General features: G+C 37.4%; 1 protein-coding gene across 6 annotated transcripts in view; it reads right to left on the reverse strand.

Moving 5' to 3' along the window:
• Positions 1 to 12,245, reverse strand: part of LOC124403845 — a 30,834-nt gene extending 18,589 nt beyond the window's left edge. Inside the window, exons 1-3 of one of the 6 annotated variants that reach the window (XM_046877645.1) lie at positions 12,018 to 12,245; positions 11,591 to 11,664; positions 10,743 to 10,924 (exon numbers count right to left, since the gene is read on the reverse strand). In XM_046877645.1, coding sequence (XP_046733601.1) covers positions 10,743 to 10,924; positions 11,591 to 11,664; positions 12,018 to 12,056 — 295 coding nt within the window. In that variant the 5' untranslated portion in view covers positions 12,057 to 12,245. Of the gene's footprint in view, positions 1 to 10,742; positions 10,928 to 11,590; positions 11,708 to 12,017 lie in introns of all 6 variants that reach the window. The other 5 variants (XM_046877644.1, XM_046877649.1, XM_046877648.1 and 2 more) reach the window with 5 other exon arrangements.
• Between the last annotated feature and the right edge of the window lie 4,535 nt (positions 12,246 to 16,780).

The raw sequence follows: 16,780 nt of genomic DNA on the forward strand, positions 1-16,780 counted from the left end.
TGAGTAATTTGGAAATTATGTTGGTAGGGAGACCAGTAAACACAGCAGGTTGTAGTGAAGGCATGGATAAAACTTTAAGTGTTCCTAAAGGTGAGTATCGATTAGAGCAGGGCTATTATATAAAAATGCAGTTTTTCCTTAGATAACTAATAAAAAATAAATCTGCCTGGACAACATGTGGTTGAACTTAGTAATTGTTTATGTTTAAGCAGCTGCCTAATCCTTTGAATGAATTTCATGAACTACAAAATCCTTATGGTGGATTCTGCTCTACTTCTGAGTCAAAGCAAAGCTTGAATAATGTGGTGTAAAATCAGTTTACAGTTTATCATTTGCAGGTTTCAAACTTAACAGAAGCATTAAAAAAAACATTTAAAATGAACAACATAAAGAACACACATTAACAGCAGACTAACAAATTACAACAAATACCATTCACAAACCACTATTCACAGAGATGCCATTATAGTTTTACCATCTTATAATAGGTAGATACACTGATAAACATATAAACTGGTTACCAGCAAATACCAGCAAAGATTTTTTGAAAGATAAGTATAATCATTTAAACTAAGAGGCAATTTTGTGAATTAATTTCTTCTGACATTTATGTAACATAATTCCTGGTAATGAATAAAAGAGTATATGCTTTACTGTAAAAATTTGCAGATAATCCCTAGTGACACTAAAGGTTCTAACCGCTTCTGCATTTACATGATTGTTCTAACCTTTTAAACATTCTCTCTAAAATGGGCTCTGATGGGAAGCATCCTAGTCTCTCTTCCAACTTCACATGCCTGCAACTAACCAAATTTTAGAACAGAGGTCCTTTATTTGTGAAACATTACTTTCAGGCCTGATGTCTGAATACAAGCCAAAACTCACAAACATACCAAGTTTATACATGAGGACACATATTTGTATGGGAATTTTATATGACTGATGACCTCTCCCACATTAATTTAATATATAGGTTCACAACTCAAAAGCAAATTGCCAGTTGTTGCACAGTCTCTTCAGTGAGCAATTAATACAACACAGTCAATTAGTTAAAGCTCTGAACATCTCCAGGTTACGTATGTAACCATGGTTCCCTGAGGGAACAAGACAATTCGTCAACAACGCTTTGGGAACGCTTACACATTGTCAATGCTGTGAATCAGGTGTGCAATCAGTCCAGTGGAAAGGTGATGTGACAACCTGGAAGCTATAAAACGCACATGGAGTGAAACTGGCACTAGCTTCTAAAAGGGAAGGACGCACTGAAAGGATTCGGGCAGTGTGGCATGGAGATGCAGTGATTTGAGTGGCATTAACAACGCTTTGGAAACGAGAGTCCAATAACGCCAGACTGACCAATCTCTGCCTAGTGTGGATGGGCACAGCTAGGTCGAAAGACTGAGGGGCCAGGAGTGGCAATAAGGTCAAGGCTATAAATCTGACACAGGTCAGTGGGGTGGACCAGACCGCAGCATTGCAGATGTCTTGGAGAAAAACTCCAGAGGACAAAGGCTTAGAGGTTCCACACTCCGAGTAGAGTGAGCTCTGACTCCAAAAGGAGTGGGAGACCAGAGGACTCATGAGAGAATAAAATCGCTTCCACAATCAACCTGCTGAAAGTCTGCTTGTTCACACGGAAACTTTTCCTGGGAGGGCCATAGCAAACAGCTGCTCCGACTTTCTCCACACTTCCGTTCTGTAAACATATGGACACAGTCTTTTAGCTTCTCCTGGTCTGGGGCCTGAAAGGGAGGGGAAAAGAATGCCTGGAGCATAACAGGTCGTGGGACAAAAGAGAGTACCTTGGGAACATACCCTGGCCTTGAGTAGAGGAAGGCACTGGCCATGCCTGGAGTGAACTCTAGGGAAGAAGGGGCCACAGAGGGCCTGAAGGTTTACCACTCTTTTGAGAGACCATGGCAAAGTCCCACGAGGGCACTGAAAATCGTACCGGAGGCGACTGCCCCATGAGGGGGGTATGATAAGCTGCAATGGTGGACACATAAACCTTTAGGGTGAAAGGAGCCAACCCCTTGGCAAACTGTTCTTGAAGGATTTCCAGCACTGAGCCGACCGGGGGGTTAACTGGATTCAAGGGGTGTTGTTTGCACTAAACCATGAACAGGGGAAATTTTGTGGCATACGACTTCTTTGTGGAGGGAGCTCTGGATTGGATGATGGTCTCTACCACCTCGGTGGAGAGACCAGAGGCTAGAAGCTGTGCCCCCCGGGTGGGGGTGACATACTGTGCCTGAAAAAATCCCCCCTGAGAAAAATCTCCCAGGAAGGGGTGTTCGAGAAGGGCTAAAAGGTCCACAAACCATGGCCTGCCTGGCCACCATGGGGCCACCAGAAGGAGACGGACTCCGTCCTGGCGAACTCGCTCCAGAACTCCTGGGAGCAGCGCAACAGGGGGAAAGGCGTGCAGGTGCAGCCTCGGCCACGCCTGTACCAAGAGGGGTTGGAGGTGTCATGGACCATGAACCAGAGGGGACAGTGCTATGTCTCTCAAATGCAAACAGGTTCACCTGTGCTCTGTAAAATCTCAGACAATTTGCTCCACCACCTCAGGGTGGAAACGTCATTCCCCTCAGCCCTTTTCTCGAGAGGGCATCCGCTCTCTTGTTTAAGTGGCCTGGGATATACGCTGCCCTCAAGAAGAGCAGCTTCCCCTGGACCCACAGGAGTATCCGATGTGCAAGCTTGTACAAGAGGCGAAATCGGAGAACCGCTTGATGGTTGATGTAGGCACCCACTGATGTGTTGTCTGTATAGACCAACACATGGTGGCCCATAAGCTCTGGATGGAAATGCTTCAATGCTTGAAGCATGGCCAGCATCTCAATTGATATGCCATGTGACGAGGCCTTCCTCAGAGCTCCCAGCACGGGGCCCGGTGACAAGAATATGGGATCTCTCCACACATATAATGCATGTGGGGCTCGCCGCATGACCTTGAGCGTACAGAGTGGATTGCCCCACAAAGTGTGAAGGTGTGGAGTGAGAGGGTAAGATGAAATGGAGGACCCAGTTTTGGGAAGCTTCGGCCACGAAAGCAAACCTCAGGAACTTCCTATGTTCCATGACCAGAGCCTGCTCGGGCAGGGCGACATGGGAGATACCAAGTCAAGTCAAGTCAAGTCAAAAGGCTTTTACTGTCATTTCTACTATACACAGTGGTACACAGTACACAGTAAAAACGAGACAATGTTCCTCCAGAACCCTGGCGCTACACTAAACAACATAGAGCTGCAACACATAACATAAAGATGCATCGAGTGTAACCTAGTGCAAACAGTGGAGACAAAAAACAGTACAGACAGACAGGCAACACAAGACAACACAAGACAGTGTGGGACAATACGCATAACATAAGATAGCGCCGACCAGTAAATCTAACCTATACTCTATCTATACTCTGAATATACAGTACTGTGCAAAGAGGACTATAAAAACTATAACAAAGTTGCCTTTCAGTATTTACCATATACATATACATATATGCATTATATACCAGTAGACACAAGAGCGGCTATGGACTGGCCAATGGCCCAAGCGGTTTCTTTAGATGTCCTGAGAGCTAAGTCTGTCGCACAGCGAAGCTCTGGCTTTCTGACCACTCAATGTATCTCCCACATCTAGCTCCCATAGTGGGTCAGCCTGATAGGACAGGCGAGCTTGCTGCTGATCGGCCGGCCGATCTATCTCAAGCATGGATCAGCATGGGTCCCTCCCTTTAATAGCTCTTCAAAGGGGACTGGGTGAGGGGTTGTCTCAGAGAAAGAGAAGCGGAGCTGGGCGTTCTCAAAGCAAGGAAAAGAAACCACCGAAAGGCGTGCTTCCGAGCCTTGTGACAGAATGCTGGACCCGGCTGTGAGCCACAGGTCCTTAGACACCGCTTTGCCTAAGCGAAAATGGGGCCAGAACCATGAGAAGCAGGAGCTCTCCTCAAAGAGTCTGCTCCCAGACAAGCGAGGAACACATGAACGAAGGGAATGCTTAGTTTCTTAGTCACTTTAGTTTTATATTTTTTCTGGACATTTACCACTTACCATACATACACACCATACATACATACCTTACACATACACACATAGAGCGCTTCATGAACAAACAGAAGCTAGTGCCAGTTTGACTCCATGTGCCTTTTAGAGCTTCCTAGCCAAGACGTCACCCTGCAGTGATGCCACGCTTTCCATTGGACTGATTACACACGTGATTCCGATTGTGACAGTGCAGAAGCGTTCCCAAAGAGGAACTGGCTGCTGAACATTTATTACATTAATCGCTCATAAAGGGCTTATAATATCTTTCACCTGACTAAATTATATGTGAGACATGGTCTGCAAAAGTCTGTCAGTTTTTATTTCTTGGCCTTATGAAAACCAATATAAAATACTAAAACTTAATCTCCTCTTACTTTGCTTTGTTATTATCTTAATGTCATATGCGCTTTTGCATCTTGTTTATTTTTATTCTCTATATTTGGAAACTTACAAAATAAAGCTGTTTTTTTCTGATCCTCATTAGACACTGTGTGTGTGTGTTTGTGCGTGTGTGTGTGTGTGTGTGTGTGTGTGTGTGTGTGTGTGTGTGTGTGTGTGTGTGGAAGAGGAAGTACTCTGCCATTTTCGCAGTGCTGGTCTCCTGTGCATGATTTGTCAGATCGTTTTCATAACCACTTCTCTGAGGTCAGCTTCTAGTCAGCTCCAGTCACGCAATCCCCCCCTTCTTTCACCACTAATACTACACATACACACACTCTCTCTCTCTCTCTCTCTCTCTCTCTCTCTCTCTCTCTCTCTCTCTCTCTCTCTCTCTCTCTCTCTCTCTCTCTCTCTCCCTCTTAAAGAGACAAAGCACAACTTTTTCCAAGCCTACTAATGCAGCTCATTAATTCCCTGTTCTCAGTGATGTCTCTCAATCAAAAGGAGTTTGACTGCCACACAACCAAAGATATTCATAGTATGTTTTAAATACCTTATGTTTATCCACCAAAGCGGGATGAACGATAGGAAACACTGATAGTAGCTTTCTAATGAGCTATTTCTGTTTGTATTCATAGTTAAAGTTCAAGGGAAATACAAGGTGGAAGAAGAAATCTGAGAGAGTTGCGTGTGAGCAAAGAGGCTAATGTCACATCTGGCAGAGTTAAATCTCTTAATTTAATCCAAACACTCCAACCACAGCAAATTCAAAAGCCTCACAATGCATGTAACACCATGGTGACTACAGATGGTTAAATAATTTTGGTACACATTCTGTTGAACTCTAACAACAACAACAATAACAACAACAACAACAAAAAAAACAACAATACATGTTGGTTACTATATAATAATATACAATCTGCAAAATCCCCTATTTAAATTATATTTTTGTGAAAAAGGTAAAAATATGAACATTGAATTGTTATTGACGTGATGAATTAATTAATTTGGTAAAAAATATATTAATTGAATAATCTCTACATTTATCAAACCTTGTGTTGCACAGTAGTAGGTAGATGATTTTTTATTAAAGATGCCTGTAAGTGTATATAGTCATAGACATGTGGTATGGGGTTAACCACCATTTACATTTACGGCATTTGGCAGACATCATTACCCAGAGCGATTTACAGTTATCTTTTTATACAACTGAGCAATTGAGGGTTAAGGACCTAGATTATGAGCCCAGAAGTGGAGGTTTGTGGTGTTAAGATTTGAACTCCTTTCAAGTGCTTCAATAAATATAGTTATCTATGTTGAACAATAATATGCAGCTCTATTTACAGAAATAAAATATCTATTGCCTTTATATTACCACAGAGTACAAATTAAATAAAACCAGTATATAAATGATTACATATATTGTATATGTTATAAACATCCCAGAGATGCATTCAAACTGTCTATTGCAAATCCTGTCTATTATGGTATAGTCTATAGTGGTGTGGGAGTCATTTTTTTCAATGTTAACAGCAGGAAATCGTATTTACAAAACATTGGTTTCTCCGATTGTACCTTATAGTGTGTTCAAGAATTCAAGATGATAATGGAGAAACGCACTATTGATTTTGAAGAGCCTGTTCTACAAAATGACCGGACACAAGCATCATTGGCCAGTTGTAAAAAAATTAATTATAAAAACCAAAAAAAAAGTGGTAGAAAACTATGTTGAAAATGTTTATATTAACACCACACCAATCTGGAGAGAAATATTTCCCATTTTTACAGGCATTATGAGGTAAGCAAAAAAACTAAACAAGGAACAAGGAAGTGTATCGTGACATGGATCCACTTCACAGTAATTTCCTCAGCAAACCTTATAAAGCTTTCTAACAGTTCCACACGGTGAATGCATGATTTAAAATTAATAAAAAATAATGAGCCTATAATTTCTTATGTGTTGAAATACTATTTCAAATGAGATCAAATACGTAAATAAAACAATGCACATATTATTCAAATGTGGTACACCAATGTGGCTCCACTTTATTATTTAACAAGAAAAAAGGCCTTTATATATTTAGACCACACTGAAGTCTGGGACCCAAAGTAAAAACATTGCGTGCGAAGGACTGGCTAACATGGAGATCTGGTGACCAGCTAGAAGAGAAGATGCATCTTCATGAATGTGTCCTTTGAGTGGTGCCAACCATAGACTGGCTGCATTTTTATTCTAATGGAGGGTAATGAAACTTCAAACAGGCCCCTTCAATGTGAGTTGTGTTATTATGGTCTAACATAATAGGCTAGCTTAGTCATATCCATGGCCTCTGCTATTTGTGTCCTTAAATTAGTGTTACAGTGAATGAGTGCAAAGGTTACTGTGGAGACAGAACAGACAAAAGAAAGAAAGGAGAAATATATAAAGGACCCCACACAAATCTCATGCTTACTCTCCCTGTCTGGGAAGCATTCATTTTTTTTATACATTGCATTAGAAAGCTTTCAAATCTCTTAAATTTCTCTATCATTTCTAGTGTTTTTGTTACATTTATTGTTTTATTTACACCCTTAGTCTAAAATTTAGTAAATTAATTACAAATGCACTATAAACTATAGGTTTTCATGAAGTTTAATAAATGTTCAATGTTTTTGTCCGTTCCGCCTTCCAGTCCCTGCTGTATTCAACATCCCCACTGTGTCATGCTGCCTCTACTACGCTTTACCCTAATAATGGCAGTTTATGAGCAGTGTCTTGTTTCCCATCTGTGACCCAATGGAATTCTTGCATATACAGACCTACATACTGATAATTTTTGCTCTGACTCAATCAAGTTAATCAATAAGGTTGATTAGTGGAAACCACATGTACCTAAACATCATAGAAAACATGTTCTATTAAAAAACCTAAAAAACAAACTGTTTCATCTATTTAAAGCAATGCAATAAACTGAGAGAAACTTTAAGGGGCTTGAATACTTTCTGAATGTTAGGTTGCTTCAGACGCTTTACAAACAGTGTCTCATCTGCATGCAAATATTACAATGGTCAGACATTGACAGCTGCACAATAAGCACAATAATCCTCCAACATCAAATCAGCTTTGAAACATCACATTTGGGGCCATATCACAAAGAAAGGCATCAAATTTAATTAATTCTGCATATAGTAAGTCATTGATTCTATGCCTCAGGCAGAAAATTCACAATTCATTCAACTTGCCATTTATGAATAAGAGGTTAACAAATGGGTAAAAAATGTTTTAGTTCATTCATTCATTCATTTATTCATTCTTTTATCAAATGGGACTTTTCAGCTAAAGGTTCTAATCTAAAAATACCAAAAGTACCTATTTGCAAACAATGACAAAAATTGTGCTTAAAAAATGTTGATAGTATTACTTGTTTTAAAAGATTCTAAATATTTTGTATTGTTAATTGCAATAAAAAAAGAGATTTGTAAAAGAATGTAGCATTTTTTAATTACTCGTACACGATGCTTCAGCATCTTGCTAGAACCAGACCTTTGGAACACATCATTTTACAGGCTACCAGTTCGGAAGAAAAAATTGTTTTTGGGTAAATAAAATTTTAAATATTTAGATTCTTGTTTGTTCTAATGTCTTTGCAAATAATATCAAGTCTCTTGAAATCAAAGAAAACCATGTGAAGTAATAATACAGAAACATTAATATGGTGCCCTCCGGTGGACTGGCAGCCTATCCAGAGTTAATTCCCACCTCAAGCCCAGTGTTCCCGAAATAAATGTCAGTAAAAACCGATTATTGTATTAAAACAGGATATGAAAATTAACTAATGCATACTGAAAATTAAATATTTACAAAAATTACTGTTAAACTTTCTTTCGACTTCTCCCATTAGGGGTCGCCACAGCGGATCATCCGTGTTCATGATCCGCATGTTCGATTTGTCACGTTTTTACGCTGGATGCCCTTCCTAACAAAACCCTCCCCATTTATCCGGGCTTGGGACCGGCACTAATAGTGCACTGGCTTGTGCAACCCTAATGGCTGGGGTCGGTTCCCTGACCGGGGATCGAACCCGGGCCGCAGTGGTGAGAGCGCCGCATCCTAACCACTAGACCATACTGTTACTGTTATTATTCCAATTTTTCTTAAAGAAAATTCATAGATCTTTTTGCATGGCTTGTGTAATGGTTAAAACTGGTGTGAAACACTATTAAACACCGCATTACCAATAAAAAAAATTATAATATTATATATTGATATTACCACCATATACACTCATTGACCACTTTAACAGGAAAATCTGAACCCTAAACAATTTTTTAAAAATCATCCAATTAGCCAATCATTTCAGTGGTAATGCATATAAACAAGGAAATACAGACCAAGACAGTGTTAATATTAAGATCAAATTGGGAAAAATGTGATTTCAGTCACTTTGACCATTGCATGGTTGTTTGTGCCAGTTGGTCTAGTTTGGGTATTTGAGCAACTGCTAATCTCTTGGAAACAACAGTCTAGTGCATAAGCCATGTTGATTAGAGAGGTCAGAAAACTTAAAGGAAGTTTGAAAGTTGCACAAAATGTACAACATCCTAAACATGTGGAGGGATAACAAAAACAGACATGTAGGTTTACACTCCTGTAAGCCAGAACAGGTATCTTAATGCCTCATTGGCCACAATCTCATTAAAACTGGACAGATGAAGCCTGAAAAAGCATCACCTGTTTTTTTCTCCAATCTTTAAATGTCCATTTCAGTATTCCTGTTTCTTTATCTCAACTACATGTCGGTATATACACATTTCCTTTACATGACCCTACTAATTAAAGTAATAATTAATTCATTCATAATTCATGAATTAAATACAGAACACTGACAAGTGTGTTAAATTCTGTGACATATTGTCATGATAAAGTATAATCCAGAAATCATTAAAAGCTTTGAAATCAATAGGAGATTTTGTTTTTTACCACCAGTCCCAATTCTAGTTACTGCTGACAAATATCGGGATCATTTATTCTTTCTTAGAATCCCCTAAATACCCTAATTTTACCCAAACCTAACAATGTGCATTAAGAGTTTACATCAAATATATTAGCTACAGTACATAACTAATAATATATTCACATAATATTCATAGGGGTGTAGTATGCAGTATTTATCCTGGCAAAAGTTCAATTTGTAAACAAATGTCCTAAGTTTTTTGCCGTGTACCCAAAATGTACCCGCCAGTATTTGTATAAGAATTAAATAAAATAAACATAGCATAAACCTTTTTATATACTGTGTGTTCCTTTGAAATCACATTCTTCTAATGCTTGTGGCTGCTATTTCCTGCTCCCCCTCACTTTATCTCACTTTTTTATTTGTCTATAACTTCCTTTTATAAGAAGTTTAGTGATAAGTAGAATATGATGGACATTATTAATAATCTTAAACCATTTGATTTAAAATTATTGGCCAAAAGTGATTGACACTGTATTGGAACCCTGAAAACCTGACTAGGTTACTAGCAGCACCAAGTTTAAATTATTTGATTTAGGCTATTACAGATTTCAGTCTGATGCTAATTGACATTAACAATAAATGCCAAATAACATGTATAAATTAATAGAAAATTATCCAAAAATATTTAGACCTAAAAAGTATATATAACATGTCAGTCACAACATTAAAAGGAGAGTTTCTCAGCACCAACAATAGATGGTGTAGATAGGACAAGATATAGTCTTAATGTTCTAATACTTTATCTTGTCATATCTACAGGAATAGGGAATAAGCAATAGTAATGTTTGCCTATTTCCTACTGCCAATAAATGTCTGAAAACTTTGTTAATGCACTGAAAACATAAATTCCCTGGCAAAGATGGCAGAATCAATAAAAACTTGGAAGCACTCTAAAATATCTTTTGTGTTGTACAGCAGCAAGTTTGGTATATAATTTCATGGATTTTGTGATTAATATTAAACAAGAAAAGACCACACTGGAAGTGGAAAATTTTACTTTAGTTTGTTTTAAATTAATTATATATGTTCTTTATATTAGAAAAGAAGTGATTAAAATGAAATAAAATATTTAATACTGTTTTGTGGAAGTTGTTAAAACAATACATAAATAAGAAATTCGGTTTAAATAATGATAGAACATAAAATACATACTGCAGTTACAATCCTATCGCATGCATGTAATGGGAAAGCTTTACAAATGATGTGTTTTCTTTCATACTTGAGTGACAAATATGGATTTCCCCATATTCAATGTGAGTCACATGCAGCAAATGTCTAAACAAGATTTTTCCACCTATAAAAGCAGGTATTTTACCATGGAAGAAGCTCTTGACACGAAGATAACTGACACTGAGACGCAGCACGGAAAGCTTGTCCAGCTTGGAGATGATCTCTGGTGGGAAAGGCAGCAGACTGGCCAGCCGGTCTAGCTCTGCATTCAGCCGGTCTCGGTGCCGTTTTGATGGATTGGACTTCTCACTCGCAGGTGCAGTCTTTCTGCTAAACAGAACAAAATACTATACAGTCAACTGATGTAAAGCCATGTAACCACTAGGATAGGTGATGACACTGATTTTACAGTAAATTGTAAATGTCTATATATTAAAAAATATTTTTATGATTTGGACAAAATGTGTAGTGGCTTTCAACTGGTGTTTCACAGGCTTCCGGTGCAACAGATGAGCATATGATCCTAATGACAATTTCAGGATGTCGAGACACTCGTGTATCACTGGGTATTTCTTCGACAAATTAGACAGAAATGATTAACAAAGCAGTTCTCACCCTCATTAGGACCACTGAAATACAGACTTGAGCACTATAATTTTATATGAATAATTCATGTTTATAATTTTATATGTACCAAACAAATCAGTCACCACTTTATGGTCAAGATTACAGTGAACCCAGAGCCTAACATTGACTGTGAGGGAGAGATACACCTTGGATGATATGATTATCCATCTCAGGGCATACGGCACACACATTTACACATTAGGCCCACACTAATCCACTAACAATACTACTACTTGAGCACTATCTACTGTAACTGACAGTAACACATGTATAGGACAAAGCAGCACAATGCACAAGGTTGAACAAGATTTGCGTCAAATACAGTGTTAATACAATATTCAAAAATGCAATAAAATGACACTTAACTGCTTTTGTATGGGTTTTCTCCGTTTTCGCCCAGCATACATGCAGTCTCCCGGGGGTATCATCTCGCACTCACTCTAGGGAAAAGGTGCTAGAATGACATCCAAAAGTTTTCATCTCCTAAAAGTTCATTTTAACAAATCAGAAAAAAATAATTCACATTTTCACGTTTAAAAACACAATAAACTTAAATATATCCAATAGTTTTAGTCAGTCGTGTTAGTCAAGCTGTAAATTTGCCTATAAAATCTACAAAATCCATATTTAAATTAGTTCCAAATGGCATATTACCATTCAGTCACGATACATACAGTATACTGTATTTACTCCAACAAGTAAACATGACCTAAATGCTCTGGCGCTGAGTAATGTCTATGGAATGCTCATTCCATCTTAATATAAACCACTAATATCTGGTAAAAATACTTACCAAGATACTAGACCAGGTCCCAAAAAACTTAAGTCTCATTCACAGAATTATTGTAGAAATGTTATATTCCAAGGACTTGAAGAACTGTTCAATTATTCAATGAGAATAACTTTGATCAGTTTGCAGAGCTCCAGGCAGATGACTGTTTTATACTCGACTTCCTCGCGTTTCAGGTGGCGGATTCCTCTGAATGACAAGCTGCTCTCTTCGCACGCAATGCTGAGGCTCAGCACACACACACACACACACACACACACACACAGAGACACACACACACACACACACACACACACAGTCTGGCGCGCGCATTCAGTTTCACTCCCACTTTCTCTCGTGCTGCACTGTCGTTCAAGCCAAAATGTGCAAAAACATATTGTTTTTGTGTGTTGGTGTGTTGACACTGCAGTGTAGAGATTATTGAAGTTATCTTTGAATGCATGGTATTTTTTAACATTAATATTTGATAGTTTACATCTCTACTAATAGAAACTCGCCAGTGACTCCACTAGATCTTATGTAGTCATCTAGTTCACCACTGGAGCTCCATAATGCAGTTTGCAGTTTCTTGAATAATCGTGTTACCTATATTTTCTTGTACTTGAAAGCAGGCTAGGGGTTGGAAGTTTAAAATCGTGATATTTATTGGTAGGGTTGATATGTTTTATTGAAAACTTTTAAGTAATAAGTAACATTGCTTTTATTTCTGAATACTTTGAATACTTGATAGATTTGCGTTTACCAGTGCAATCTGGTGGCTTTGAAACTACAGAAACAGTAAGAGGAAAAGGAAACCATGCAATTAAAACCACACTAATGTGTTAAAAGCCACATATTTGTTCTTTTCATAAACCTTGAGCCTCATGAATTTTAATTGACAACACTCCTTTACTGTTTCTTCAGCAAGTGAGAGAGGGAGGAGGCTTTATTTAGCCCTAACAAACCCTGGCAGTTGGAGTAGAGAAACAAGATTTTGCACGCAACCTGGCAAATTTTTAGTGTGTGGTCAATGACACTGCTGTATTGTCAAATTATTTCCAGCTGTCAGATTCAATGAATGGATAATTTCTTTTGTACTAAACAAATCAGTCACCACTTTATTCTGGTCAGGATCACAGTGAACCCAGAGCCTAACACTGGGTGTGAGGAAGGGATACACCTTGGATGAGGTGATAATCCTTCTCAGGTCATAAGGCACACAAATGTACACACTCCTTTACACCTGGGGGTAATTTATCGTAGCTAATCCACCCACTGCCATGCTTTTAGGAGGTGGGAGGGAATATAAACAAAAATCTCAGACAGAGAGTAATCTGAGCTCTGGACTGAATAGAAAGCGAGTTGAGAATTTAGTTAATGCCTCAAATTGTTAGTTGTGTTGATTTGATTGTATTTAAGGAAAGGCACAGTGTACAATCTACAGAAGGTCACCTTATTCCTGATTAATGCCAGAAGCTTTGTATTCTATTGTATATAACAAAAAATAAATCTATTCCACTTTCTCTTCCCTAACTCTTATTGGAATGAATGTATTAAAAACATTAAACGAAGAAAAAAAAAGAAAATCATTTACATACAGTTAAATAGCTTCAGGTAATATTCACATCAAACATCACACTGGGAAAACAGAGACTTTAACAGTGGCTTAAGTATTTCAAAACTGATTTCTAGATTTTAATCAGTCTGGAGTAAATAAAAAAATTCAGTAAATGTGAGAGTTTTGTGGGTGAAAACGTCTTACTGCTATTAGAGGTCAGAGGAAAATAGCCAGATTGGTTCAAGCTGCTGAAAGGATATAGTATTATATATACCTAGTGTAATAGTTTCATATACAATACAGACCAAAAGTTTGGACACACCTTGTGTGTCAAACTTTTGGTCTGTACTGTATATATATATATATATTATATATACAGTACAGACCAAAGGTTTATATATATTATATATACAGTACAGACCAAAAGTTTATATATATTATATATACAGTACAGACCAAAAGTTTGGACACACCTGCTCATTCAAAGAGTTTTCTTTATTTTCATGACTATGAAAATTGTAGAGTCACACTGAAGGCATCAAAACTATGAATTAACACATGTGGAATTATATACATAACAAAAAAGTGAACTGAAAATATGTCATATTGTAGGTTCTTCAAAGTAGGCATCAAGAGAATGCCAAGAGTGTGCAAAGCAGTAATCTAAGCAAAAGGTGGCTACTTTGAAGAACCTAGAATATGACATATTTTCAGTTGTTTCACACTTTTTTGTTATGTATATAATTCCACGTGTTAATTCATAGTTTTGATGCCTTCAGTGTGACTCTACAATTTTCATAGTCATGAAAATAAAGAAAACTCTTTGAATGAGAAGGTGTGTACAAACCTTTGGTCTGTACTGTACGTTTTTCAACAATTTCCCTCACAGGATCAATTAACTATATCTATGTCTAATCACTCTTTATAACCATAGTGAACAGAAAAGCGTCTCAGCATGCATTAAACATCGAAGCTTGAGGTGAATGAGCTACAACAGCAGCAGATCACACTGCGTTCCATTCCTGTCAGACAAGAACATGAGGCTCAGAATAAACTCCAGAAACTATGATGTCTGGCACACAAACACCAAGTTCAAATCATTTCGATCACATTTTTACCTGATGTTTGATGTGAACATTAACTGAAACTGTAGTATTTGCATGTTTTTATGTATATGCTGCTGCCAGATGATTAAATCGGAGAGCAGGTGTTCAGCTGTTCTTGTTAATCTGGATGGTGAGTTTTTTTTTATCATGTATAAACAACATATTTTGATCAAATCAGACCCAGGACAATTTCTTTTTCTCTATTTAAAAATTAAGATACAAATCTAAATTTCTGTTTTGTGTTTCCAAAAGACATTTTGTTTTTAATAAAAACATTTTTTACTTTTAAAAGCATTAAATGATTTTTGATACATTTTTTATAAACTTTTATTTTTATGGTTTATAGACGTTAAAGTAACTTGTAACATGTTAACAGTTAGAATTTTTATTTTCACAAGAAATAATACTGAACCTTGAACATCTGTAGAAAGCAACAGATTCTTTATATAACTGTTCTGTTCCACAGATTTGATTAAAAAAAGCAACATTTCAAGAATGCTGATATTTAGTATTACAGCACTAATTAATTGGCATAGCAATGCTCTATTCAGCTGTGGAATCTTTGGGATTTGTTTTGTCAGAGCACAAATAAACAAAAAATTTAGCCATGTTTCATCTGAAATGTCAGTTTTTCAATGTTGCAATTGTGCTGTTATACTAAATACTAGCATGTCTGTGATTACCTATGGTCAAATCACATCTTTGCTAGTATTCAGTGCAACGGCACTCTTGCTCTAAGCAAAAAGCATGCTCTTTTACATTCCATCATTTCACCTGTTCCTGGTGAAGAACGATTTAAAATCTTCAATTTGCATTGCAATTTGCATTTGATAAAATCTCACCTCATGGTGTAATGATGATCCTTAGATCAGCCCACATGGGAGGAGCTTTTTAATGATCTCAAGGGTCACCAAGAAAACCATTGGTACACAAAGGACTCTCTGCTCAAGAATGCACATGAACAGACCCATATGAATTTGCTAAAAAAAAAACCCTAAATGATTCAGAGAAGGCTTGGGAGTATGTGATGTTGTCAGGTGAGACCAAAATTGAGCTCTTTGGCATCAACTTGACTCGCTGAGTTTGGGGGCAGAGAAATGCTGAATATGACCCCAAGAACTCCATCCCCACTGTCAAACATGGAGGAGGAAACATTCTGCTTTGGGCCTGTTTCTCTGCTGAGGATATAGGAAGACTTCACCACATGAACATGACCATGCACTGTAGAATCTTGGATGAGAACCTGCTGGCCTCAGGCAAAACACTGAAGATGGGTCATGGATGGGTCTTTTAGCATGACATGACCCAAAACATATGACCAAGGCAACAATCTGATGGTCTTGTAGCCCATTCCAGCCTTGTGCAGGTCTACAATCTTTTCCCTGAGCTTCTTTGAGCTCTTTGGTCTTTCCCATGGTGGTGGAGAGGTTTGAATGAAAGATTGATTCTGAGACGGGCGTCTTTATACACATAAGTTGATATTATCAGTACTTTCCTAAAGGTACAGGACTAATTTGGGTCTATGGAAGTCAGAATTCTTGCTGGTTGGTCAAATACGGGATCAAATACAAATTTGAAATGTATAACCTTTACTGTTTTTTTTATGGGTTTTTTTTTTAGTTTTTTAATATTCTGTCTCTCTGTTAAAAGAAACCTACCATAAAAATTCAAGACTGTTGATTTCTTTGTAAGAGGATAAATCAGCAGGGGATCTGAAAACTTTTAATGGGAACTTCATCTGCAGAATTTTGGAAATATTCTAAGTTAGAAAGTTACCAGGAATTACTTTGAAATTTTGGACTGAATTTATAGACACTGTATCATATACAAACATAAATATTACATTTCATTTGTTCATAATCTAAATCTAAAACTAATACAGATTTTAAACAATGAAATTTTTCACTTGTATTTGTTTAGTATCATTTTGTTGAATGTCCAGAAAAGATAAAATCCACTGATAAACTAAAAATCCGCCATCAAACAGGTCAGCCAAGGAAAGATTCAGTCTCTAGTTAAAAATTAAGTATCGCATTTATCAAAAGCAAAATGAACCCTAACTATGCATTCATTTCCCAAACTTTAAAAATGTTATGAAATTATCTCTATTGACTTTAAACAAG

Source organism: Silurus meridionalis, chromosome 21, assembly GCF_014805685.1.
Source record: "Silurus meridionalis isolate SWU-2019-XX chromosome 21, ASM1480568v1, whole genome shotgun sequence".
NCBI lineage: Eukaryota > Metazoa > Chordata > Actinopteri > Siluriformes > Siluridae > Silurus > Silurus meridionalis.